This window comes from Ovis canadensis, chromosome 11 (genome assembly GCF_042477335.2).
Source record: "Ovis canadensis isolate MfBH-ARS-UI-01 breed Bighorn chromosome 11, ARS-UI_OviCan_v2, whole genome shotgun sequence".
In the NCBI taxonomy this organism is placed as follows: Eukaryota; Metazoa; Chordata; class Mammalia; order Artiodactyla; family Bovidae; genus Ovis; species Ovis canadensis.
The window spans coordinates 64511587-64531007 of NC_091255.1; the positions used below are offsets into that span (position 1 = coordinate 64511587).

Here is a 19421-nt window from a genome sequence, read left to right on the forward strand (position 1 = left end):
CTTCCTTTTGCTGTGGGACTGTGGGCAAGTCACTATACTTCTGGGCCTCAGGTTTCTTCTTTGTAAAATGGCAGTTGGATTAGTCAGTCCTTCCCAACCTTTCACATGTCATGGAACACATTAAAAAAATGTCTATGTCACTTGAGGATAAGGCGAAGAGGGAGGTGGAAGCCTGGGGACTCCACCCAGCCACTCCCAGCCACCCAGGTACTAGTCTGTAACTCAGACTTGGCTTGCCCACAGAGAAGCCTGAGACCTCAACCTCTCCAGGGGTCCTTGCAGCTTTGACCCCAAGACCCCCCTCCTGCGATCATCTTAGAGATGAGCGCTGAGACAAGAAGTGGGGAGCCAGGTGGCATAGGGCAACATCAGGTTTATTGGTTTCCAGCTCCAGGCCGCAGCACTGGCCAGGTCACCAGGCTGGGGGTGGGGGTGGACCCAGAGCCAAGGACGCTTCCAGGCCTTGTCTGGTCCTAGAAAGGGGTGCAGCAAGGGGTCCTCCTCCCCCAGCGGCTCCACCCCCAGGCTCATGTTGGGGTGAATGTGCATGTCCTGATGGTGATCTAAAAACTCATCCTGGAAAAATAACTCTTGTGAAAATGCCACTCTGGGGCCAGTGCGGGGACGGGAAGGGAGAGTACGTGGCACAGTGACTGCCAGCCTCGGCCTCATTCCTGGGGGTCTCTGGGTGGGTGCGTGAGCCGAGCCCCTCCTCCCGAGGTCCCGAGCGGGGCTTCAGGACATCACATAGACCTCCAGCAGGCTGGAGACAGCATGCATGCGGTAGAAGATGCCGAAAGGCAGGCAGATGTTGACGATGGCTGCCCAGAGGGAGTAGCCGTAGAAGTCCACCTCCACGGTGTTGCTGAAGTGAGGGCGGGCCCCGAAGGCGGGCATGATCCACAGCTGTGGGGAGAGAGGAGGGTCAGGACCTGGCCCGGGCGGGGGGCTGCGTGTCACTCTGTGGGCGGGGGGCAGGATAGGGGTCCCCGCCCTCTGGTTTTGTGGCTATCGAGGGCTGGCTGTTGCCGAGCAGGGGGCTTGCAGGCCCTTGGGCAGAGCCTGGCAGTCACAAGGGAACTCAGTAAACGTGCCCAACTGAGCTTGCCCACCCCCAGGCTGAGGCTCCACCCTCAGGATGGCCCACTTGTGGGATGGGGAGAAAGGAGAAGAGGTTTCAGTAGGTGACATGAGAATTTGGAATAAATGCTTAAACCAGCAGCAGCAGCTCTCTCCTGGAGAGAGGCCTGTGGGTGAGGGCAGTCGAAGCAGACAGGCCCAGGCCAGGGGGGCCAGGATCCTGCCAGAAGGCTTCCCCACCCCAGCTCTTCATGAGCTCCACCCTCCAGTTTCACCCTCCACTTCCCACCCTCTTCCCAGGTGTGGGGGGAGGTTGAAGCTGGAATCTGCTTCATCTCTGGCTGTGAACCCAGACGGTTCAGGCATGGGGCGTGAAGCAAAGAGAAAAAGCTTCTGGGCTAGGCTGGACCCTCTCCGATCACATCCGTAGGCACATCACAGCCCAAATCGGAGCCTGCCTCTGTCCTATAAAATGGAGTTGGAGATGACACTCTAAGAGCTTATCCAGACTCAGATACCTGGAGCAAAAGCGGCCTCCCAAGTGACTCTTAACCTGTAGGCTCGGCCTCGGGAGAAAGTGAGGGAGTGAGTGGCCAGGGCTGGAGGAGGTTTCGGTCCTTACTGCTTCTACTGTTACATCAGAGATTGGTGACTGCTCTTTTTTTTTTTTTTTTTAATAAGTTATTTGTGCTTATGTGCATGCTCAGTCATGTCCGACTCTTTGCGACCCCCAGGGACTGTAGCCCACCAGGCTCCTCTGTCCATGGGACTTCCCAGGCAAGATACTGGAGTGGGTTGCCATTTCCTGCTCCAGGGGGTCTTCCCAAACCAGGGATCGAACCTCCTGCATCTGCATCGGTAGGCAGATTCTTCACCACTGCACCACCTGGAAAGCCCTAGGTTACCAGTAGGAGGGGCAATATTCAAAGTGGGGACTTTGCCAAGAATGCACCTCAGTTTTTCCTGTAGACCCCCACTGAAATGCAACCCCTCTGGAGATGTGTTCTACATTGGGGTATACCCGTTTTCCCAACTATTTAAAGATGCTTTCTATATTAGAGGTATTTTTCTGTTAGAGGTTACAGCTAAAAGGACTATCTTTATATTGAGCAACACTTCATTGAGGTGTGCCCTCTGTTTGGGATGTATTCACAGGGGAACATGTTTCTCTGTTAGAGATTTCCCTCCCAGGGGTTCTTTCTACACTGGGGCCTTTCTCTATTGGGTTGGAGCTATACACTCGGAGTATTTTTCTATGAGGATGCACCTTCAGGAAGCGTGTTCTCCTACAGGAGGCATATTTATATTGGGGCAAGCGGGACGATATACAGAGGAGTTTTCTTTTGGCTCAGATGGTAAAGAAAGTGTCTGCAGTGCAGGAGACCGGCGTTCGATCCCTGCGTTGGGAAGATCCCCTGGAGGAAGGCATGGCAACCCACTCCAGTATTCTTGCCTGGAGAATCCCATGGACAGCCTGGCAGATCACAGGAATTGGACATGACTAAGTGACTAACACTTTCTCTTTCTCTTAGAAAGAGGTTGGCACCTCCCTGGTGGTCCAGTGGTTAAGACTCTGCCCTCCAAGGAAGCAGGTGTGGATTTGATCCCTGGCTGGGGAATGAAGATCCCACATGCTGAGCCAGCGCAGCCAAAAAAAAAAATTAAATAAATAAAATAAAAAAATAAGAAAGGGGCTCTGTGGACTCGCTGGGGAGGGCGCGGCTGCTGCGGGTGTTCCTCTCCTGGCCAGCCCGCCACTGCACTCTGCTGACAGACCACTCACACGTACACTGGTCCCTGCCACTTCCTGTCGCTGCTCCGATTATTCTAAGAAGCAGGCTGGTCACAAGTTCCCAGGAGCAGTCACACCTCCCGTCTGGGAGCGAGGTCCCCCCCACCCCGCCCCAGCTCCCTCTCACCTCCTCCCAGCCCCATGTCAGCATTCCCTGAGACTCTTCCAGCTCTATCCGCAGCCTCGAGGCCAGAATGCTGGCATCTCATTCTCTTTGTATGCCCTGAGATGCTGTCTGCCCCGGGGCTGCTCCCAACCGTCCCTGAACCTGCTGCTTTCCTTGAGAGGCATAGGATGCTTCCAAGGGGATGGGGGCAAGACAGAGAAGGCCAGGGGAAGAAACCATAAAAAGAGCATTTTCCTTGGCTTTCTCCTCCCCGGAGCCCGCACCTGTCCCCGCCTGGGTACTCACGATGATGTTGGAGAGCAGGAGAAACAGGGAAATGTCCTTCAAGCACCGGCGTCTCCAGTGGCTCCTGGGAACCACGATGACGCTCGCAGCCTCCTGAGGTCCTGCTGGGCTGGGGCCAACCAGCCTGGGAGTGGGTGGGCAGGCGGGCAAGGTATGGAGGGCATCCAGGTTGGCAAAAGTCAGGCCATGGCAGGGCTCCTTGGGGGGCGTGTCGTGAGGCTCAGCGCTGGGGGGGCCCCGGTGGAGGCTCTCGATGATGAAGACGTTCTGGAAGGTGTGCTGGGCGATCATGAGCAGAGCGTGGGCTAGGTTGAGCCCCGCCAGCAGGTCCCTGGGGGTGCCCGCCACCACGGCTACGATGGAGTAGTAGGAGATGGCATACTGGCCCAGGGCAGCGCCCATCAGCAGGGCCACGTCCAGGGTGCGCGTGGGGTTCTTGTGCTGGTCCATGGCCCGGCGGTCGAAGCGGTAGATGACCGAGCCACTCAGACTGACCAAGGTCATGAGCCCCAGACAGACGATGCTAAAGCTGTAGTAGGTGACCAGGGCCTGCTGGGTGCGGCCCCGCTCCCCGCTCACCTGCACCTCGTAGATGATGAACACGGCCAGCCCCACCACGAAGAGCATCAGGCCCAGGACCGGGCCGACAAAGAAGGTCTCCCGGAAGAGGCTGACGGGGGACGGGGCGTGGCTGTGGCCCGGGGTGGAGGAGGCGAGCAGCCTGCCCACGTTCTTCCACATGACGTAGAGCATGGTGGAGGCGAAGAGGCTGTACTCGATGTTGAAGGGGTACAGGTAGAAGTAGCCCTGCTGGAAGATCTGGCAGACCGCCGTGTCGCAGGAGCAGTCTCCCCCTACCGCGCTGCTTGCACGCTCCACTGCGGAGAGATGGCATGGAGCGGCACTGCCCTCCCGCCTTCCCGGAGGCACCCCATCTGAAGAGCCTCACCCCTGGACCGTGACCTTTGGAAGGCCAAGCTTGTGAGCTGCCACCACTGTACCCCAAATGCCTACACAGGGCCTGGCACATTCATTCACGCCACAAGTATTTACTGAGCGCCTACTATGTGCCAGAGACCATGGGGCACGTCCCTGAACAATATCCAGGGCTCAACTAACAACAACAACAACAAAAATCTGGAGGACTTCCCTGATGCTCTAGAGGTGAGGAAGCCGCCTTCCAATGCAGGTCCAGTCCCTGGTCGGGGAATTAAGATCTCACAGGCTGTGAGGCAGCTAAACCCAAAGGGCCACAACGAGAGAACCCGTGTGCTCCAGAGCCCGTGCGGTGCAGTAAGAGAAGCCCTGGTGAGCTGCAACCAGCGAAAGCCTGCGTGCTGGAACAGACCCAGCGCAGGCAAAGTAAAAGTAAATAAACATATAAGTAAATAAAGTTAAAGAAAGTCTCAACTGTAGAACTGACTGCTTCATCCCATCCCATTCCTGCAGAAACACACTCCCAAACCTTCCCCACCAGTCATGACTTGCTCAAGACAGGCAAGGCTCTGGTCCTAATAGAAGGTTGCCCCCTTGGCAACCCCTAAACTCCAAGCTTCCTCGCCTCTCTCTCCTGCATCTGCCTCAGCCAGAAAGCACCTGCTGTGCCCAGGTCTTGACCAGGGCCTTCCGTCACTTCAGTTTGTACTGTACCAATAGGAATCTCGTCCCACATCCAGAGTGTGCTCTGATGTGTAGGATACCTCGGGCCTTGGCAGACATCTCTTTTGATCCCCAGAACTATCTCAGCTGGTTTTGCAGAAAAAGGAACCGAGGCTCACTGAGGGCAAGTGGCTTGTGATGGTGGAGCTGATGCAAATGCTGTGACTCTCACCCCCGAGGCAGGTTCCTCGCCGGGCGCCTCTCTGTACCCCCCGCAGCCCCAGCATTTTAGGTCATCCACCACCCTGGGCTGGTTCCAACCATCCCCAGGAGCCCTCTGTATGTGGAGGGCGGCCCTTTGTCAGTCCTGCTGGCCTGGGATCGCCTGGATCCACGCTTTCCACTCCTGGACCCTGCCGTGCTGGGTGTGTGTGTGTCTTCAGGTCTGAGTAGATTTGGTCATCTAGTCTGATCCTGGCAGTGGGGGCCCTAAAGAAGTCCAGAGAACCAGGACCGGGGGGGCTGTGGGCCTGTTCTTCACCATAGAATACTGTGTGTTCAGTCGCATCCGACTCTTTGCCACCCTATTGACTGTAGCCCCTCAGGCTCCTCTGTCCAGGGGGTTCTCCAGGCAAGAATACTGGAGTGGGTGGCCATTTCTGTCTCCAGGGGATCTTTCTGATGATTCAGATCAAAGATGGGTCTTAATGGTAGTTCTCCATTGTCAAGCTCTGTGACCTTGGGCAAGCTACTTAGCCTCTCTATGCCTTAGTTTCTGCATCTGTAAAATGGGAATATTAATAGTACCCATCTCATAGGGAGGTGGCAAGGGTTAAGTAAGATGGTGTTTAAGACACTTAGCACAGTGCCTGATGTATAGCGCTCCATAAGTGGTCACCATCATCATCACGGTTATTATTTCTGCCTTCTCCTCCTTGCCAGACACTCTGTTCTGATCCTGCGCTTCCACCACTGAGCCACCCTGCCTCCCATCTGCTCTCTCCAGCTTGTTCAGCTGTGCCCTTTGTCTCTGGAGCCCGAATCCCTCCTCTGGTGGAATGGAGACCTGGACAGTGGGACCAAGGCTGTACCATCCAGGGTGAAAAGATGTCCCTTTCGGCCTGGATGGGAGGAGAGTTTGGAGGAGAATGGATACACGTCTATGCATGGCTGAATCCCTTTGTTGTCCACCTGAAACTATCACAGCATAGTCTGCTAATTGGCTATGTGCGTATGTGCTCAGTGGCTTCAGTCATGTCAGACTCTTTGCGACCCTAGGGACTGTAGCCCAGGCTCCTCTGTCCATGGGGCTCCCCTGGCAAGAGCACTGGAGTGGGTTGCCATGCCCTCCTCCAGGGGATCTTCCCAACCTGGGGATCGATCCCAAGTCTCCTGCGTCTTCTGCATTAGCAGGTGGATTTTTTACCCACTGGGCCCCCTGGGAAGCCCTAATTGGTTGTACCCCAATACAAAATAAAAGGTTTCTAAAAAAAGAAAAAAAGATCTCCCCATACTCTTCCTCCTGGGTCACCCACATCTAGACTTCTTCAGAGGCATAGCCTGGAGCAGGAGGGGGCCTCTGGCCTCTTGTGCCTCCATGCCCTCTACAGGTCCAGAGAGCACTCAGCCCATGGCCTGGCCACCAAGGGGCCAGGGTTAATCTGGAGTGGGCACTCACGGTCCAGAGCGAGGCGGGTGTGGCTGGCGTTGCTGTGAGAACTGCTGTGGGAGTGAGCCTGGTGCACGGATTCATCCACCACGGCCGCCATCCAGATGGCAAGGTTGGTGGTGAGTGTGAACATCAGACCACACCTGTTCGGGGACGGAGAGCAGAGGTCACTCGAGTCTTTGGCTCATGTCGGGTCCCCAGCAAGGTGGAGAGCTGAGGCTATACTGGGAGATGGTGCTGAGAAGCAAGAAAGCAGGCAAGCCCCCATGTGAGCAGAGAAGATGAGTTTGGAAGGAACACAGCCTGGCTGAGATGCCTCCCAAGAGAGAACTTGGAGTGTCCAAGGGCTATTCTGCTTCCTCCTCTAAGGGAGAGGACATTTGTACATGACACACACCATCCCACCAAGTACCCCCCACCCCCACAGCACAGGCTAGTTGAAACCGGGCTTACAAAGCGAGAGGGCCTCGACTGAAGCCCCACTTGGGGCACAAAGAGGACCCATGCCCCAGGCTGGGAAGCGCCCATCTGATGCCAGGTGAACTGAGCACCTGGGCATGGGCACTGGGCCACGGGCGTGGAGCAGGCACTCACCGAGTCAGATCCAGGTGGGTGTGAACACAGTCTTTAGCAGAGACCCAGAGAAAGTAAGTCTGTGTTGAGAGAGAGTGGTGGCGTCATCTACTCCGCAGGTGGGCTCACCCTGGGAGCAGCCGGGCCCACGCCTGGCACTATGTCCACTCTGCCTCAGGAACTCTCCAATTGCGTGATCACGTTTATTTCAGCTTTACAATGTGAGATGCAAGGTTTTCTCTCTTTCTATTCTGCAGGGCAATCAGTATCAAATACTTCTCTGATCTTTAAAAGTTTGCAAAATGCCACCAGTAAATTCTGTCTTTGTTTTCTGTTCCTTCGCAGGGTGGAGGGAGTGGAGTTTGGAGCCCAGTTATTTACTCCTGGGTGCAGGGTCAGCCTCAGGTTAGGTCTTGTCCAAGGTAAAAAGAATCTCGGGGGCTTCTCCACTCCACTTAGGCAGCATCCCCCCACCCCATCCTCATCTTTTGTTGCCCTCCAGGTCCTCCCCCTCACCTGGATGCCCACAAATCCTTGCTCTAGTGTTTATCAATGTTGTTGCTGTTTAGTCGCCAAGTCATGTCCAACTCTTTGTGACCCCATAGACTGTAGCCTGTCAGGCTCCTCTGTCCATGGGCTTTCCCAAGCAAGAATACTGGAGTGAGCTGCCATTTCCTTCTCCAGGGTTATTGATGTTGGGGTAGCTTTATTTTCCATTTTGCCTGAGTATTCTTTAAAGTCATAAAATATAAAATTAAAACTATATAAATGCCAAGCTCATAAATGTGTTAAATTGTGGACACCTGGGCAGCATGGATGATGCTTCAAGAGAGGGAACCATACATGCGGTCATTCTGGGCTGAGGTCTGTTCTCAAACCAGTCCAGCCTCAGCTCAGTCAGATCTTTCCAGGGCTTATTTATGCAACAAATAAAAACTTGAACTTGTTTGAAAAATCCCATGTACAGGATACCCTATTTTCTGAACAAATTCAGAATACAGGGGACATGGCTGAGGCCAAACTGGACCCTGAGCTGAGACCTATGTCCTCTATGAGCCACCAAGGAAGGCAGGGCAGTTTTAGGAGTCAGAGCAGCCGCCACAAGTGACGCCTCCTAGGTGTTAACTACAGGCACCGCTTAGGTTGAAATGAAATCGCAGGGCCCTGAAGCAGGTACTCACATTTGGATATTACTTCATTACCAGGTGCTTGCAGATTTATGGACTCGTGATCTTCACTACAGTCCTATCCCCGCCTTAATTAATTGCTCAGCATAAAAGAGGAGTGGAGCTCAGACCTCCTGACCCCAGGCACTGGCTCCTTGCCACCACACTCAAGGACACTCCTCTCACCCACCTGGACAATGACAAACACAGCCTGGGTGAGAGGGTACAGGATCTTGATGGCTGACTGGCACTCAAAGAAACTGGAGTAGTAGCCGGTCTTGAAGACATCCATGACGAGAGTGCAGATCCCAAACAGCACCAGCCCACCTGGGAATGAGGGGTGGGGGTGGATCAGAGAGGCAGGAGAGAGGGATTGTAGATTTGAGGACGGATGGCTAAGTAATGGGATGATGGGGTGGATCCATGGATGAATGGGGTAGGTGAGAGGATGGATGGATGGACGGATAGCTAGGTGGACAGGTGGATGATGAATGGGTGGGTGGAAGGATGAGTATATGATTGAGTGGATGGATGGATGTCCGATTGAGCCCCCACCTCTGTGGCTGCATGGATAAGGGAAAGGGCCCTAGATAGGCTCAACTGCAACAGCCATCTGTTCTGAGAGATCAATGTCTCTCCCATGAGCACCTTCTTTCAATCTTTAGACAGGGCAGAGAAGTTCCTTTCCAGCCCTCTCCGCATCCCTTTTCCAGGACTCTTTCCCTTCCTCTTCTCCCCCAATCGCACCTCACCCTCAGGCACACTTCTCAACAGTCTACCTCCGACGGCCCCCAGCGGTTCCTGCGAGAGCTCCCCAGCCTCCCGCTCCCACCCTGGCCCATCCCACCTCCGCCCCCGCCTCCCCCTCGGCACCACCTCGCAGCCAGATGGGGCCTGCGTGCGCGTCCCGGTAGGGGACGCCGTCGGGGCAGCGCGCGGTGCCCAGGAGGTAGAAGAGGATCCAGACCATGGCCAGCAGCAGCATGGTGGTGAGCAGCGCGAACACGTCGGTGTCGTACACCGCCACCTTGTTGAAGGCGCCGCCGCTGATGAGCGTGCAGGCGAGCAGCAGCACGTTCACCGCCAGCAGCACCGACAGCAGGCGGCCGCCCTTCTTCCAGACCTCGCGAGGCGCCGGCCGCGGTGCCGGCGGGCTCTCCTTGGGGTCCGGGGGCAGCTCCGTGGACATGGCAGGGCCACTGGAGGAGGGTGGAGGGGTCACTGTGGTGGGGAACAGACAGGACCCAGGTCAGCCTCGAGGGCTCTCCCTGCTGCATCTTATCTCTGTATTTGGGGACCGGGGTTGGGGGAGCTCCTCGACCGCGCAGAGGGTGGGGGCTGCGGGTGGTGAAGGATGCGCGCGCTGAAGCGGAAGAGAGAAGCCGACCGTGCGCGGCTCGCACTCGACGGCGAGGGGAGAGGCGGATGCGGCCCCATCCGACCCCGTCCAAGGTCCCCCACCCCCCAGATGCGTCGTCCGGCTAGCCCCCAGGGGCACCCACCTGACTGGGCCGGGAGCCCGCGCTGAGCTGGGGGTCAGGGGGCGGCGAGCGCGTCCTCTCTCTGACGCCGGGCTGGACGGGCGCTTTATACCGGGGAGGGCAGGATGATTTACAGCCACGGGAACTCAGCTCCATAAACCTCTCAGTCTCACTCACATGATCCATCTTTTATCCGGGCTGAATTTAGGGAAGAGCGTGCGGGAGCCAGATAAGGTGAGATTTATATTTACCCGTTAAGAGGCGCCCCCTCCCCCGCCGCCCTGTCACCTCGGCGCAGCCCGGCTCGGGCGCGGCCCCGCAGTGCGGCACCCAGAGGACACCCCGCCCCCGGCGCCCACCGCGCCCTGGCGCCCCGCGATCCCGACACCCACAGCCGAAGCTCAACAGACGCCCCAAGGGCCCGCGGGCACTCCGACGCGCCCCCAGCCCCGGCGGCCCTTATCTTTGTGCTCGTCTGTTGCCGCCCCAAGATCGGGACCCTGATGCCCCTTGCCACACACACACCCCCACCCCGCCCGGCCCCCTCAGCAGGACTCCAAGTCCGGTCTTCCTTTAGCTCTTCCCGCATCCCTGCTCTGGCGGATGCTGCGAGGGCGCACTTGGGTATCAAGTCCCTGGGCAGTCTTCCAGCGCCCTCTACTGGACAGCGCGGACAGGGGGCGGCCTGGACCAATGAGTGCAGATTGCTGACCGTCTGGCGGTCGGTCCTCGTAACCTTCTTGGACGCTCTGTCCAGGGGGCGGGGGTCAGGGCAGCCCTCAGACATCCTTCCCCAGTCCTTGGCCCGTTCCCTCGAAGGGTAGCGACATCGGGGGCCGCCGCGCCTGGCTCTCGTGAGGACAGACCTCGAACTGCCCCCAGACTGGGCCTCCCGGGGCGGGACGCTGGGGTGGCCCTCTGGCAGAGGGGCCGGCCCTGTGGGCTCAGGGGCAGGGTCACCGCCGTGAGCTCTGCAGCAGGGAGTTTAGGACCCAGGGGCAGCGCGGGGCGACCTTCCGGGCGGCTGGCGGTCCTCCCCACACCCTCCCCGCCGGGTGTTCGGCTCAGATGTCGGAGTAGCGGCGGCTCTCGCGCTCCCCGTCCTCGGTCTGCGGCGGCAGGGGCTGGCGGCCCGGCCCCTGCCCGGCCCCCTCCCCCAGCTCCATGCCTCAGCTCTAACCCCGTCGCCCTCCCCGGCGGGGGGCACGTCCCCGTGTCCCCGGCCCGTCCCGTCCAAGTCAGGCGCCATGAACGACCAGTACCACCGGGCGGCTCGGGACGGCTACCTGGAACTCCTCAAGGAGGCCACCAGGAAGGAGCTGAACGCCCCCGACGAGGATGGCATGACCCCCACCCTCTGGGCCGCCTACCACGGCAACCTGGAGTCGCTGCGCCTCATTGTGAGCAGGGGGTGAGTGCCGGCCTCCCAGGCCCCTTAGGGGAGGGCAAGAGCCTCAGAGCCCATCTGGAGCCCCTAAGATCACCTCCTGCCCAATTGTGTGGCATCTTCCCCCCACCTCCTCTGAATCACCTCCTTCCCTGGGACAAGGCCCTGAAGTGGGACCTGGGAGACTGGCAGCTGTGGGAGGTGCAGACAAGCTGAGGCCTCTGACATTTGTGACCTGGATATGGGGCTGAAGAGGAGGGGGCCTGGGACTTTGCGGGGTGGGGGTGGGGGTCCATGATGGGGTCAGGGCTTCAGAGTGAGGAGAAAGTGGGAGGGGCCACCTGGGTGGGTAGTGCCAGGATGCCAGAGCGAAAGGCATGAGAGGCTGGGGGGGAAGGAGTAGAAACCTCACAAGTGGGGCTGCCAAAGAGCCCCTCCCCACTGCCCACCCCCACGCCCCCAGCCGGGGGCCCAAGGGGTCCTCCCCACCAGTGCCCACAGCCCCCACACACTGTTCTCACACGGCTCGCTTCCTGCTCACTCCCGGGATTTATGGGCACTGCCCGCAGGACCAAATGCCACTCGGTTCAGCCACCTCATTAACTAGCTCCCTCTGTCCCCCTCCCCCACACGGCCTCCCTCACCCTCCCTTTGGAGTTGTTGGGGGTGGGGGTGGGGGGACGAAGGGGCATTGCATCCAAGTGTCAGGGCCAGGGAAGCGGTTTGGAAGTAGCAGTTGAGGGATGCGGTGCCCAGGGCTACTGACTTGGGCTCCCTGGGGCTGCCTGACCCTGTGGACCACTTGCCAGCCCCAGCGGTTTAATAAAGAGAAGCCAGGTTGACCCGGACACCAGGGCAGCCTGGATGGGGCAAAGGGAGGCCAGAGATGCCCCTGGAGGGTTAACATGAACATCTCAGGGCCTGGGAAATCATGGTTCAGGCAAAGGGGCCCAGCGGGCCTGGTGCCAGGCCCTGGCGTGCGGTTGGAGCACGGGATGAGCGGGGAGCCCCCCCTTTGCTCTCCCTCCACGGCTGCTCCCCAGGCCCCAGCCACAGGTGGCAGCAGCCCCTGAGACTAGGAGCTGAGCCATGTTCCAAGAGGCCAGGACTGGCCCCTGTCCACGCCAAGAGGGTACACAGTGATCCTGCTCGCCCCTTGGAGAAATTCATGGGAAGAGGGGACAAAGGGGGCCCCCTGAGTGCACCAAGCCCCCCAGCTCCTCTGGAGGGCAAGGGCTGGTGCTTGATTGGGGGGGTGGGCCTGTTGCCCAGCAACTCATTCCCACATGCAGGACCTGAAGACCAGCAGTGGAAATGAGGAGGGGGGTGCCGGATGGGAGGAGGGGCAGTCACACAATGAAGCGATTCTTCCTCCAGCCCTGCAGGGTGTCCTCCTCATTAGCTTGGGGCAGAGGGCCTGAGCTAGGCCCTTGAGGGAGGGGCGAGCTTAGAGGAGCCAGCGGACGTGTGCCCAGAGGGGAACAGTCTGGCAAGGAGGGGCTGCATCTCCCGGACAGGCCCAAGCCAGCCTGCCTCCCGGGGCTTGTGAAGATGTGGCGGCCCCAGGACTGGACGGCAGCTGGGCCCAGGTGGCAGGATGCCCGCCCCCTCCCCTCCGGTCCTGGCTGCCCCCACGCTCCCCTCCTGGCCCAGGCCAAGACCCAACACCTGCTCTCACACGCGGGCTTGCCAGGCCTGGCCCTGCTCCCTGCAGACGTGGCGGGTCCCAGGGAAACGCAGGCACATGTTCACACACTCCCCGGGGCTCAGGCCCAGCGCACACCATTGGTACACCACTGCTGTACTGGCAGCGGCTTTCACCACACCTGCCGAGAGACCCGGACTCGGCCCTGGCCCACCACCTCTCTGGGCCAGCTCCCCGCCGGGCACCATGAATAATTCACTCTTTTCTCTCTGGGCATCAAATATTTATCCCCTGAGATTCCCAGCCCGCCCGTGCTCTTGGGGTAAGGCCCGGCCCTGGCCCCGCCTTCTCCGTCGCCCCACCCTCTGCGAGTCTGGGCCACCTTGAACCGCGGACTCACTCTAGGTGCCTGCAGTGGCTCCGGGCTGCGGGTCCCCGATGTCCTGGAGTCGGAGAAGCGATCTCAGGCCGTCGAGTCCCTCTGGGGTGCCTCGGGGGGAGCTCAACCAGGCCGGCCGCCTCCCCCGCCTGCAGCTGCTGCCTGCCGACCGTCGGCCTGAGTTTGCGATGCTCCTCACCCCTCCCCGCGTGTCGTTCCGCAGGGGTGACCCGGACAAGTGCGACATCTGGGGCAACACGCCCCTGCACTTGGCGGCCTCCAATGGCCACCTGCACTGCCTCTCCTTCCTGGTGTCCTTCGGGGCCAACATCTGGTGCCTGGACAACGACTACCACACGCCGCTGGACATGGCCGCCATGAAGGGCCACATGGAGTGCGTGCGCTACCTGGACTCCATCGCAGCCAAGCAGAGCGGCCTCAGCCCCAAGCTGGTGGGCAAGCTAAAGGACAAGGCCTTCCGCGAGGCGGAGCGGCGCATCCGCGAGTGCGCCAAGTTGCAGCGCAAGCACCACGAGCGCATGGAGCGCCGCTACCGGCGCGAGCTGGCCGAGCGCGCCGACTCGCTCAGCTTCTCCAGCCTCACGTCCAGCAGCCTGAGCGGCCGGCTGCAGCATCTGGCGCTCGCCGGCCACCTGCCCTATTCGCAGGCCACTCTGCACGGCACCGCCAAGGCGGGCAAGACCAAGATCCAGCGGAAGCTGGAGCGGCGCAAGCAGGGAGGCGAGGGCACCTTCAAGATCTCCGAGGACGGACGCAAGAGCGTGCGCTCGCTCTCTGGACTGCAGCTGGGCAGCGACGTGATGTTCGTGCGCCCGGGCACCTACGCCAACCCCAAGGAGTGGGGCCGCGCCCCACTCCGGGACATGTTCCTCTCCGACGAGGACAGCGTCTCCCGTGCCACGCTGGCGGCCGAGCCTGCGCACTCGGAGGTCAGCACAGACTCCGGCCACGACTCCCTGTTTACCCGCCCAGGCCTGGGCACCATGGTGTTCCGCAGAAACTACCTGAGCAGCGGGCTGCACGGCCTGGGCCGCGAGGATGCGGCACTAGACGGCACGGGCCCACCGCGGGGGCGGCTGCAAAGCTCCCCCAGCCTCGACGACGACAGCCTGGGCAGTGCCAACAGCCTGCAGGACCGCAGCTGCGGGGAGGAGCTGCCCTGGGACGAGCTGGACTTGGGCCTGGATGAGGACCTGGAGCCCGAGACCAGCCCGCTGGAAACGTTCCTGGCCTCCCTGCACATGGAGGACTTCACCTCCCTCCTGAGGCAGGAGAAGATCGACCTGGAGGCGCTCATGCTCTGCTCGGACCTCGACCTCCGCAGCATCAGCATGCCCCTGGGGCCCCGTAAGAAGATCCTGGGCGCCGTGCGGAGGCGCAGGCAGGCGCTGGAGCGCCCACCGGCCCTGGAGGACACCGAGCTGTGAGTGCACAGCCCGTGGGCGGGGATGGGAAGAGAGGGCTTGTCTTGTGTGTAGCGCCCTGGGGTGGGCGTGGATCTGCCTTTTGGGGAGGGGGTGGGGGAGGTAATAACTAGGTCGTCATCAATTACAAGAGGCCCCACTTATTTACCGGGGCTTCCCTGGTGGCTCAGATGGTAAAAAAATCTGCCTGCAATCCAGGAGACCTGGGTTCAATCCCTTGGAGGGGAGGATCCCCTCGAGAAGGGGATGGCCACCCACTCCAATATTCTTGCCTGGAGAATTCCATGGACAGAGGAACCCGGCAGACTATAGTCCCTGGGGTCCCAAAGAGTCTCACGCGACTGAGCAACTAACACTTTCCACTTGAAGAAGTTGAAGCTGAGTCGCTAAGTCGTGTCCGACTCTTGCGTCCCCGTGGACTGTAGCCCACCAGGCTCCTCTGCCCTTGGGATTTCCCAGGCAAGAATACTGGAGTGGGTTGCCATTTACTTCTCCAGAGGATCTTCCTGACCTAAGGCTCGAACTCTGGTCTCCTGCATTGCAGGCAAATTCTTTACCAACTGAGCCATCACGGAAACCACTTATTTACCCCCAATTCTGACAAAGAAGCTGCCAGTTTACATTGCTGATGTCAAATGCACCTCAATTTTGAAGATGTCAGAATGGAGGAAGTGGGTGTCTTCCTACGGATGACGCTCAGTGGTCATCACAGCCGGGCTGTTTCGAGCCCTACCGTCTCCTGGGCACTGGAGATGCCCTAATGCAAGTTCTCTCAGTTAATCCTGCCCAGCTCTCATGTGAAGGGGCTATATCATCCCCATCTGACAGGTGAGCCAGTGGAGGTTCAGAGGGTTAGAGTAGCTCGCCGGAGGTCCTTTTGCTGCTGAGTGGAGAGTTGGGCTTGATCCCTGTGGTTCTAGAGCCTAGGGACAAGGGTGACTCCCATGAGATAGAGGGTGTGGCAGTCAGTCATCTCTCCAGATGCCCAAACCCTCAAGGCAGATATTTTACCTGCTGGTCCCTGAACCCTGGAACCAGGAACATGAGCAAATGCTCCCATCAGGACCAACAGCAGCCTTGAGGGTGGAGTTGTCACCTTCAAAAAGCCACATGGGAACCAAGGGCCGCTGTCTCACTGGCAGTGTTGTTGGCCCTTCCCGGCCCTGACTCTCCGAAGTGACATCCCATAAGCCCAGCAAACACTGCAGCCCCCTTTTGGTCTCTCTGGCCTTTACACTGCACAGCTGGCGGGGGTGGCGGGGTGGGGAAGGGTGTCTGGTTTAGAGTTTGGGGGATGGGAGGGCACCCTGAGGCCACGCTTTGCATCCCTGACCATCAGCCTGCCTAGGGAAGGTAAGTGGGCAAAATAGTTGGTCTTGGCTTAAAATAGTGTCTCCAAAGATTCTTAGCTCAAGTCTGCTTCTGTCTCTTCCTCCACAGGTAACAGGGGGCTCCTCTCCCCAGACCAAAATGAGTTGCAAGTTGCCACAACCCACAGTGGGACCAAGAGGTCCTCACAGTTGCCAGCCCTGCAGCTCCCCGGCCCCTTCCCCAGAGCAAGGATCGTGCGGGTCATCTCTCCTGAACGCCTGTCCGCACTCTGCAGCGGAGGGTATGGCCTGCAGGCACCTGGAAGGCCAAGAGAGTGACCCAGAACATCAATTCTGAGGGGTCTCAGGGTCCCTAAGCCACATCTATTTGAGTGGCTTTAAAGAACGTGTACATTCTTGGAAGGCCAGCCCCAGTGCCCGTTAGAGCTGCATGGAAGTGTGGGGGGGGGTGGGGGCACCTATCTCGGGGACCATGGTCTGCCCTCACCCCTCCTCTGAGGGTCCTGTCATCCTGCTCAGTCTGCAGGCTCACTTCCTACCTTTTTGTGAAGGAAGGGTTTGGGCTGCCTCCCCTTCCCACATACACCCCAGGGAGGAGGTTCCCAGCTAGACTCTTCAGCCAAATGCCCGAGCTTAGTCCCCTGCCTGTCGCTGAGCATGGCTAACCGCCCCCCCCTCCTTCTCCTGGCCATGCTGGGGGTGAGGGGTTGGAGTGCCAGGCTGGGCTGGGGTGGGGTGACTGGTGCCCTTCTGGCATACCCCGGGGTGGGGTCCAGCCTGACTTGGCCCTCCCCACCCCGACCTTCTCCACTCACTCTGTCCTCGGATGTGCAGCCTGGTTACCCAACCTGTTACCCCCTGTCCAAGACCCCAGAGGGTCAGGGCCGTGGATCCAAGGTGCTAGAGCAACTGGCTGCAGTATTATGGCCTGGCAGGGATGCTCTATGCTGGACAAAGGCATCTGCCAACTGGTTCAGAGTCCCCCAGGCCCAGGAGGGCAGAGACTGGTTGTAGCCAGGTGTCCAGCCGAGTGTGGACAAGGCCTGCGAGGTGGACCCTGGGAGCCTGGGGATGTGGAGAGTCTAAGCTCTGATTGTCCCCAGACCCCCAGGGCTCTGTGTCAGGAGGTTGGTTGGTGGATGTCCCTCAAGCTCTGGAAGCCGCTGAGTGCCTCTCTGGTTCTGCATGGGTAGCAGGTGAGGGAGAGCTTAGCTAGAGTCCCTGACCTGTCATGCTGGTGAGGTCGGCGGAAAGGCCAGCCTCGGAGGGTCCTCAGACCAAGGTCCTGAGTGTGGGAGAGTCACTAAAGCCCACACACAGGGGGCACATATACCTCCATGCGGATGCGTCCTTGCCCTCTGTCAACAGTGGTCCCCCCATCTCTGATCTTCAGCTTGGGAAGAGTCTCCTACCAGGGGGGCATTGCCACAGCCCTCAGCTGCTCCTTCCTGGGACCCCTTGGCTGGGGCAGGGGAGAGAGAACCCCCACAGAACACCACAGGCCTCACTGCGGTGTGTCTGTGTTTGAGGATGGCCCCCAGGCACACACATGCTCCAAGGTGGGAGCGTGATGGAGATGGCCCCTGTTCCCACACTGAAGGCTTGGCTGCCCTGAGCCCGCCTCAGTCTTTCTGCCTGTTCCCTGGGCCTGGGGCCGCCCCCATGGGCCGATGCAACTTTCCCGGAGCGCTGGGAGCTGCCCTTCCTCTCCAGTTCCCTGTCCACGGATGGCTTCGTCCCCCTCCCGGTCCTTCCAGTGCTGGGGTGGGGCAGGCTCCCCGATTCCCACCACTGTACGAAGCGCCCCTCCGGCAGGCTCATTATAATTTTTGTAAAGAACATTCTACGTCCTTGTCGTGACTATGTCTTGTTTTACTCATGTGGGGGTGGGAGACGGGTGGGTGAAGAGAGCAAGAGGGTGGAGGCGGGAGAGGGCCTTTTTGTGTCTATGAGGACTTGGTCCTCTTCCTTGTGGGGGAGGGGGTCCTGGGATAGATGGTAGGGCAGCCCCCACACATCTCTGCAGAGCCTCTCTCATCCCCAAGTCTTCACCTTGCTCTCTCTGGACCTAGGACTTAGAGCTGATGGAGAGAGGGGGTTCAGAAGAGCCCCCAGCAGCTGAGTGAGGAGGATCTCAAGACCCAGCCCACCCCAGCCTCCATTTCCCTCATCACCCCCAGGAAACCCGTGGGACAGTCCTATTTAGCGATGTCCTTTCTCCCAGGGGTAAGGCTTGCCCTGAAGCTGCGGGACAAGGGGCTCTGTTTTTTCAGTCAGGTCTGAGAAAGGGCCCTGGAGTCATTTTGTTTCTTTCCCTAAGGTTGCTGGTCTCAGTGCTGCTGCCAAGGGCAGTTCAAGACAGCCTCCTCCCTCCAGGATCATCAGAAAGGTTTACAGGACATCAGAGCCACAAGATTGCCTAGCAAGAGTCTAGAGGTTCTAGGCCACCTCCCTCCACTTTACAGATGGGAAACCTGAGGCCTACCGAGGAGACCCAGGCCTCCTGATTGCTGCCTGGTCTTCCTCACCCTCCATCCCCCCCATCCCCACCCCCACCTTGGTTGCCAAGGGGACCAATTAAGATACAGATAACGCGATATGCCGCCCTCGGGTGCTCCTCGGCTTTCCGCCACCTCGCGACCCCTACTGGCGGTCCTGGTCACTGCACCTACCTCACCAAAGACCCGCCTCCTGGCGCCGCCGGTCCAGGGACGGACATGGGGGTGAGGAAGCCAGAAGACCAGACGGAACAGACCCGAGCTTCGGCGTGGAGGAGAGACTAACCGGAAGCAGTGGGGGCTGGGGTCCCCACGGGTGGAAGCCTGGGGTGCAGCCGCTGGTGTGGCTCCAGGAGGCCTAAGGGGACTTTAAACACAGTGAAGGTGGTTTTATACAGTAGGGATTCACCTTTCTCTACTCATTCCCCTTAAAATTTAGATCGAGGTTAGGGAGATTCTAAAATGCTAAACTAATCAATGATTATTAGCTTTAGGGGATTAGAATCTGGTGCCAGTATGGACGCTTGCCCTGGAAAAATGCACATTGAACAGGTTTACACTCACATAAAACTTTCCTCCTGACTCCAGGCAGCTCCTGAAGCCGGCAGAGGTCCAGGGACCCCAGCTTATGAAGCCTTAGGGTTTCCGCGGTGGCTCAGTGGTGACGAAGCCACCTGCCAGTGCAGGAGACATGGGTTCCATCCCTGGGTCAGGAAGATCGCACATGCCTCAGAGCAACTAAGCCCGTGTGCCACAACTTCCGAGCCTGTGCGCTGAAGCCTGGGAACCGCAACTCCTCAGCCCACATACGCTAAAGCTCGTGCTCAGCAACAAGAGAAGCCACCGCGATGAGAAATCCGAGCACCGCAACGAAGCGTGGCCCCCGCTCACCACAACTAGGGAAAAGACCTTGCAGGGACAAAGACCCAGTGCAGCCAAAAATAAATCCATGCATAAATTATTT

The 19421-nt window shown here is 59.2% G+C and overlaps 2 protein-coding genes and 1 pseudogene across 3 annotated transcripts; 1 reads left to right on the forward strand and 2 right to left on the reverse strand.

Moving 5' to 3' along the window:
• Positions 1-353: 353 nt before the first annotated feature.
• On the reverse strand, positions 354-9512 carry OTOP2 (otopetrin 2). Its single transcript, XM_069543963.1, has 5 exons — positions 8482-9512; positions 7147-7205; positions 6562-6695; positions 3285-4162; positions 354-906 (listed from the first exon to the last, which is right to left on the reverse strand). Exons 1-5 carry the CDS (start codon positions 8581-8583, stop codon positions 736-738), a joined length of 1344 nt encoding a protein of 447 aa, XP_069400064.1. The 5' UTR covers positions 8584-9512; the 3' UTR covers positions 354-735.
• LOC138415498 (proton channel OTOP2 pseudogene) lies at positions 9067-9480 on the reverse strand (annotated as a pseudogene).
• Positions 9513-10467: 955 nt separating the features above from the next.
• On the forward strand, positions 10468-17800 carry USH1G (USH1 protein network component sans). 2 transcript variants are annotated; one of them, XM_069543964.1, is made up of 3 exons: positions 10468-11183; positions 13407-14627; positions 16069-17800. In XM_069543964.1, exons 1-3 carry the CDS (start codon positions 11020-11022, stop codon positions 16070-16072), a joined length of 1389 nt encoding a protein of 462 aa, XP_069400065.1. In that variant the 5' UTR covers positions 10468-11019; the 3' UTR covers positions 16073-17800. The 2 variants fall into 2 exon arrangements, with proteins under 2 accessions (XP_069400065.1, XP_069400066.1); XM_069543965.1 differs by lacking the exon at positions 16069-17800 and having other exon boundaries at positions 10957-11183; positions 13407-14631.
• The last annotated feature ends 1621 nt before the right edge of the window (positions 17801-19421 follow it).

Bases quoted from the DNA above. Each gene is read 5' to 3' on its own strand.
- OTOP2 (XM_069543963.1), bottom strand. From the start codon at position 8,583: ATGGATGTCTTCAAGACCGGCTACTACTCCAGTTTCTTTGAGTGCCAG. The intron at 6,696-7,146 runs GTGAGTGCCTGC...GTCCCCGAACAG, and splicing joins ACCCACCTGGATCTGACTCG to GTGTGGTCTGATGTTCACAC. The intron at 907-3,284 runs GTGAGTACCCAG...CTCTCCCCACAG, and splicing joins TCCTGCTCTCCAACATCATC to CTGTGGATCATGCCCGCCTT.
- USH1G (XM_069543964.1), top strand. From the start codon at position 11,020: ATGAACGACCAGTACCACCGGGCGGCTCGGGACGGCTACCTGGAACTC. The intron at 11,184-13,406 runs GTGAGTGCCGGC...GTCGTTCCGCAG, and splicing joins CGCCTCATTGTGAGCAGGGG to GGGTGACCCGGACAAGTGCG.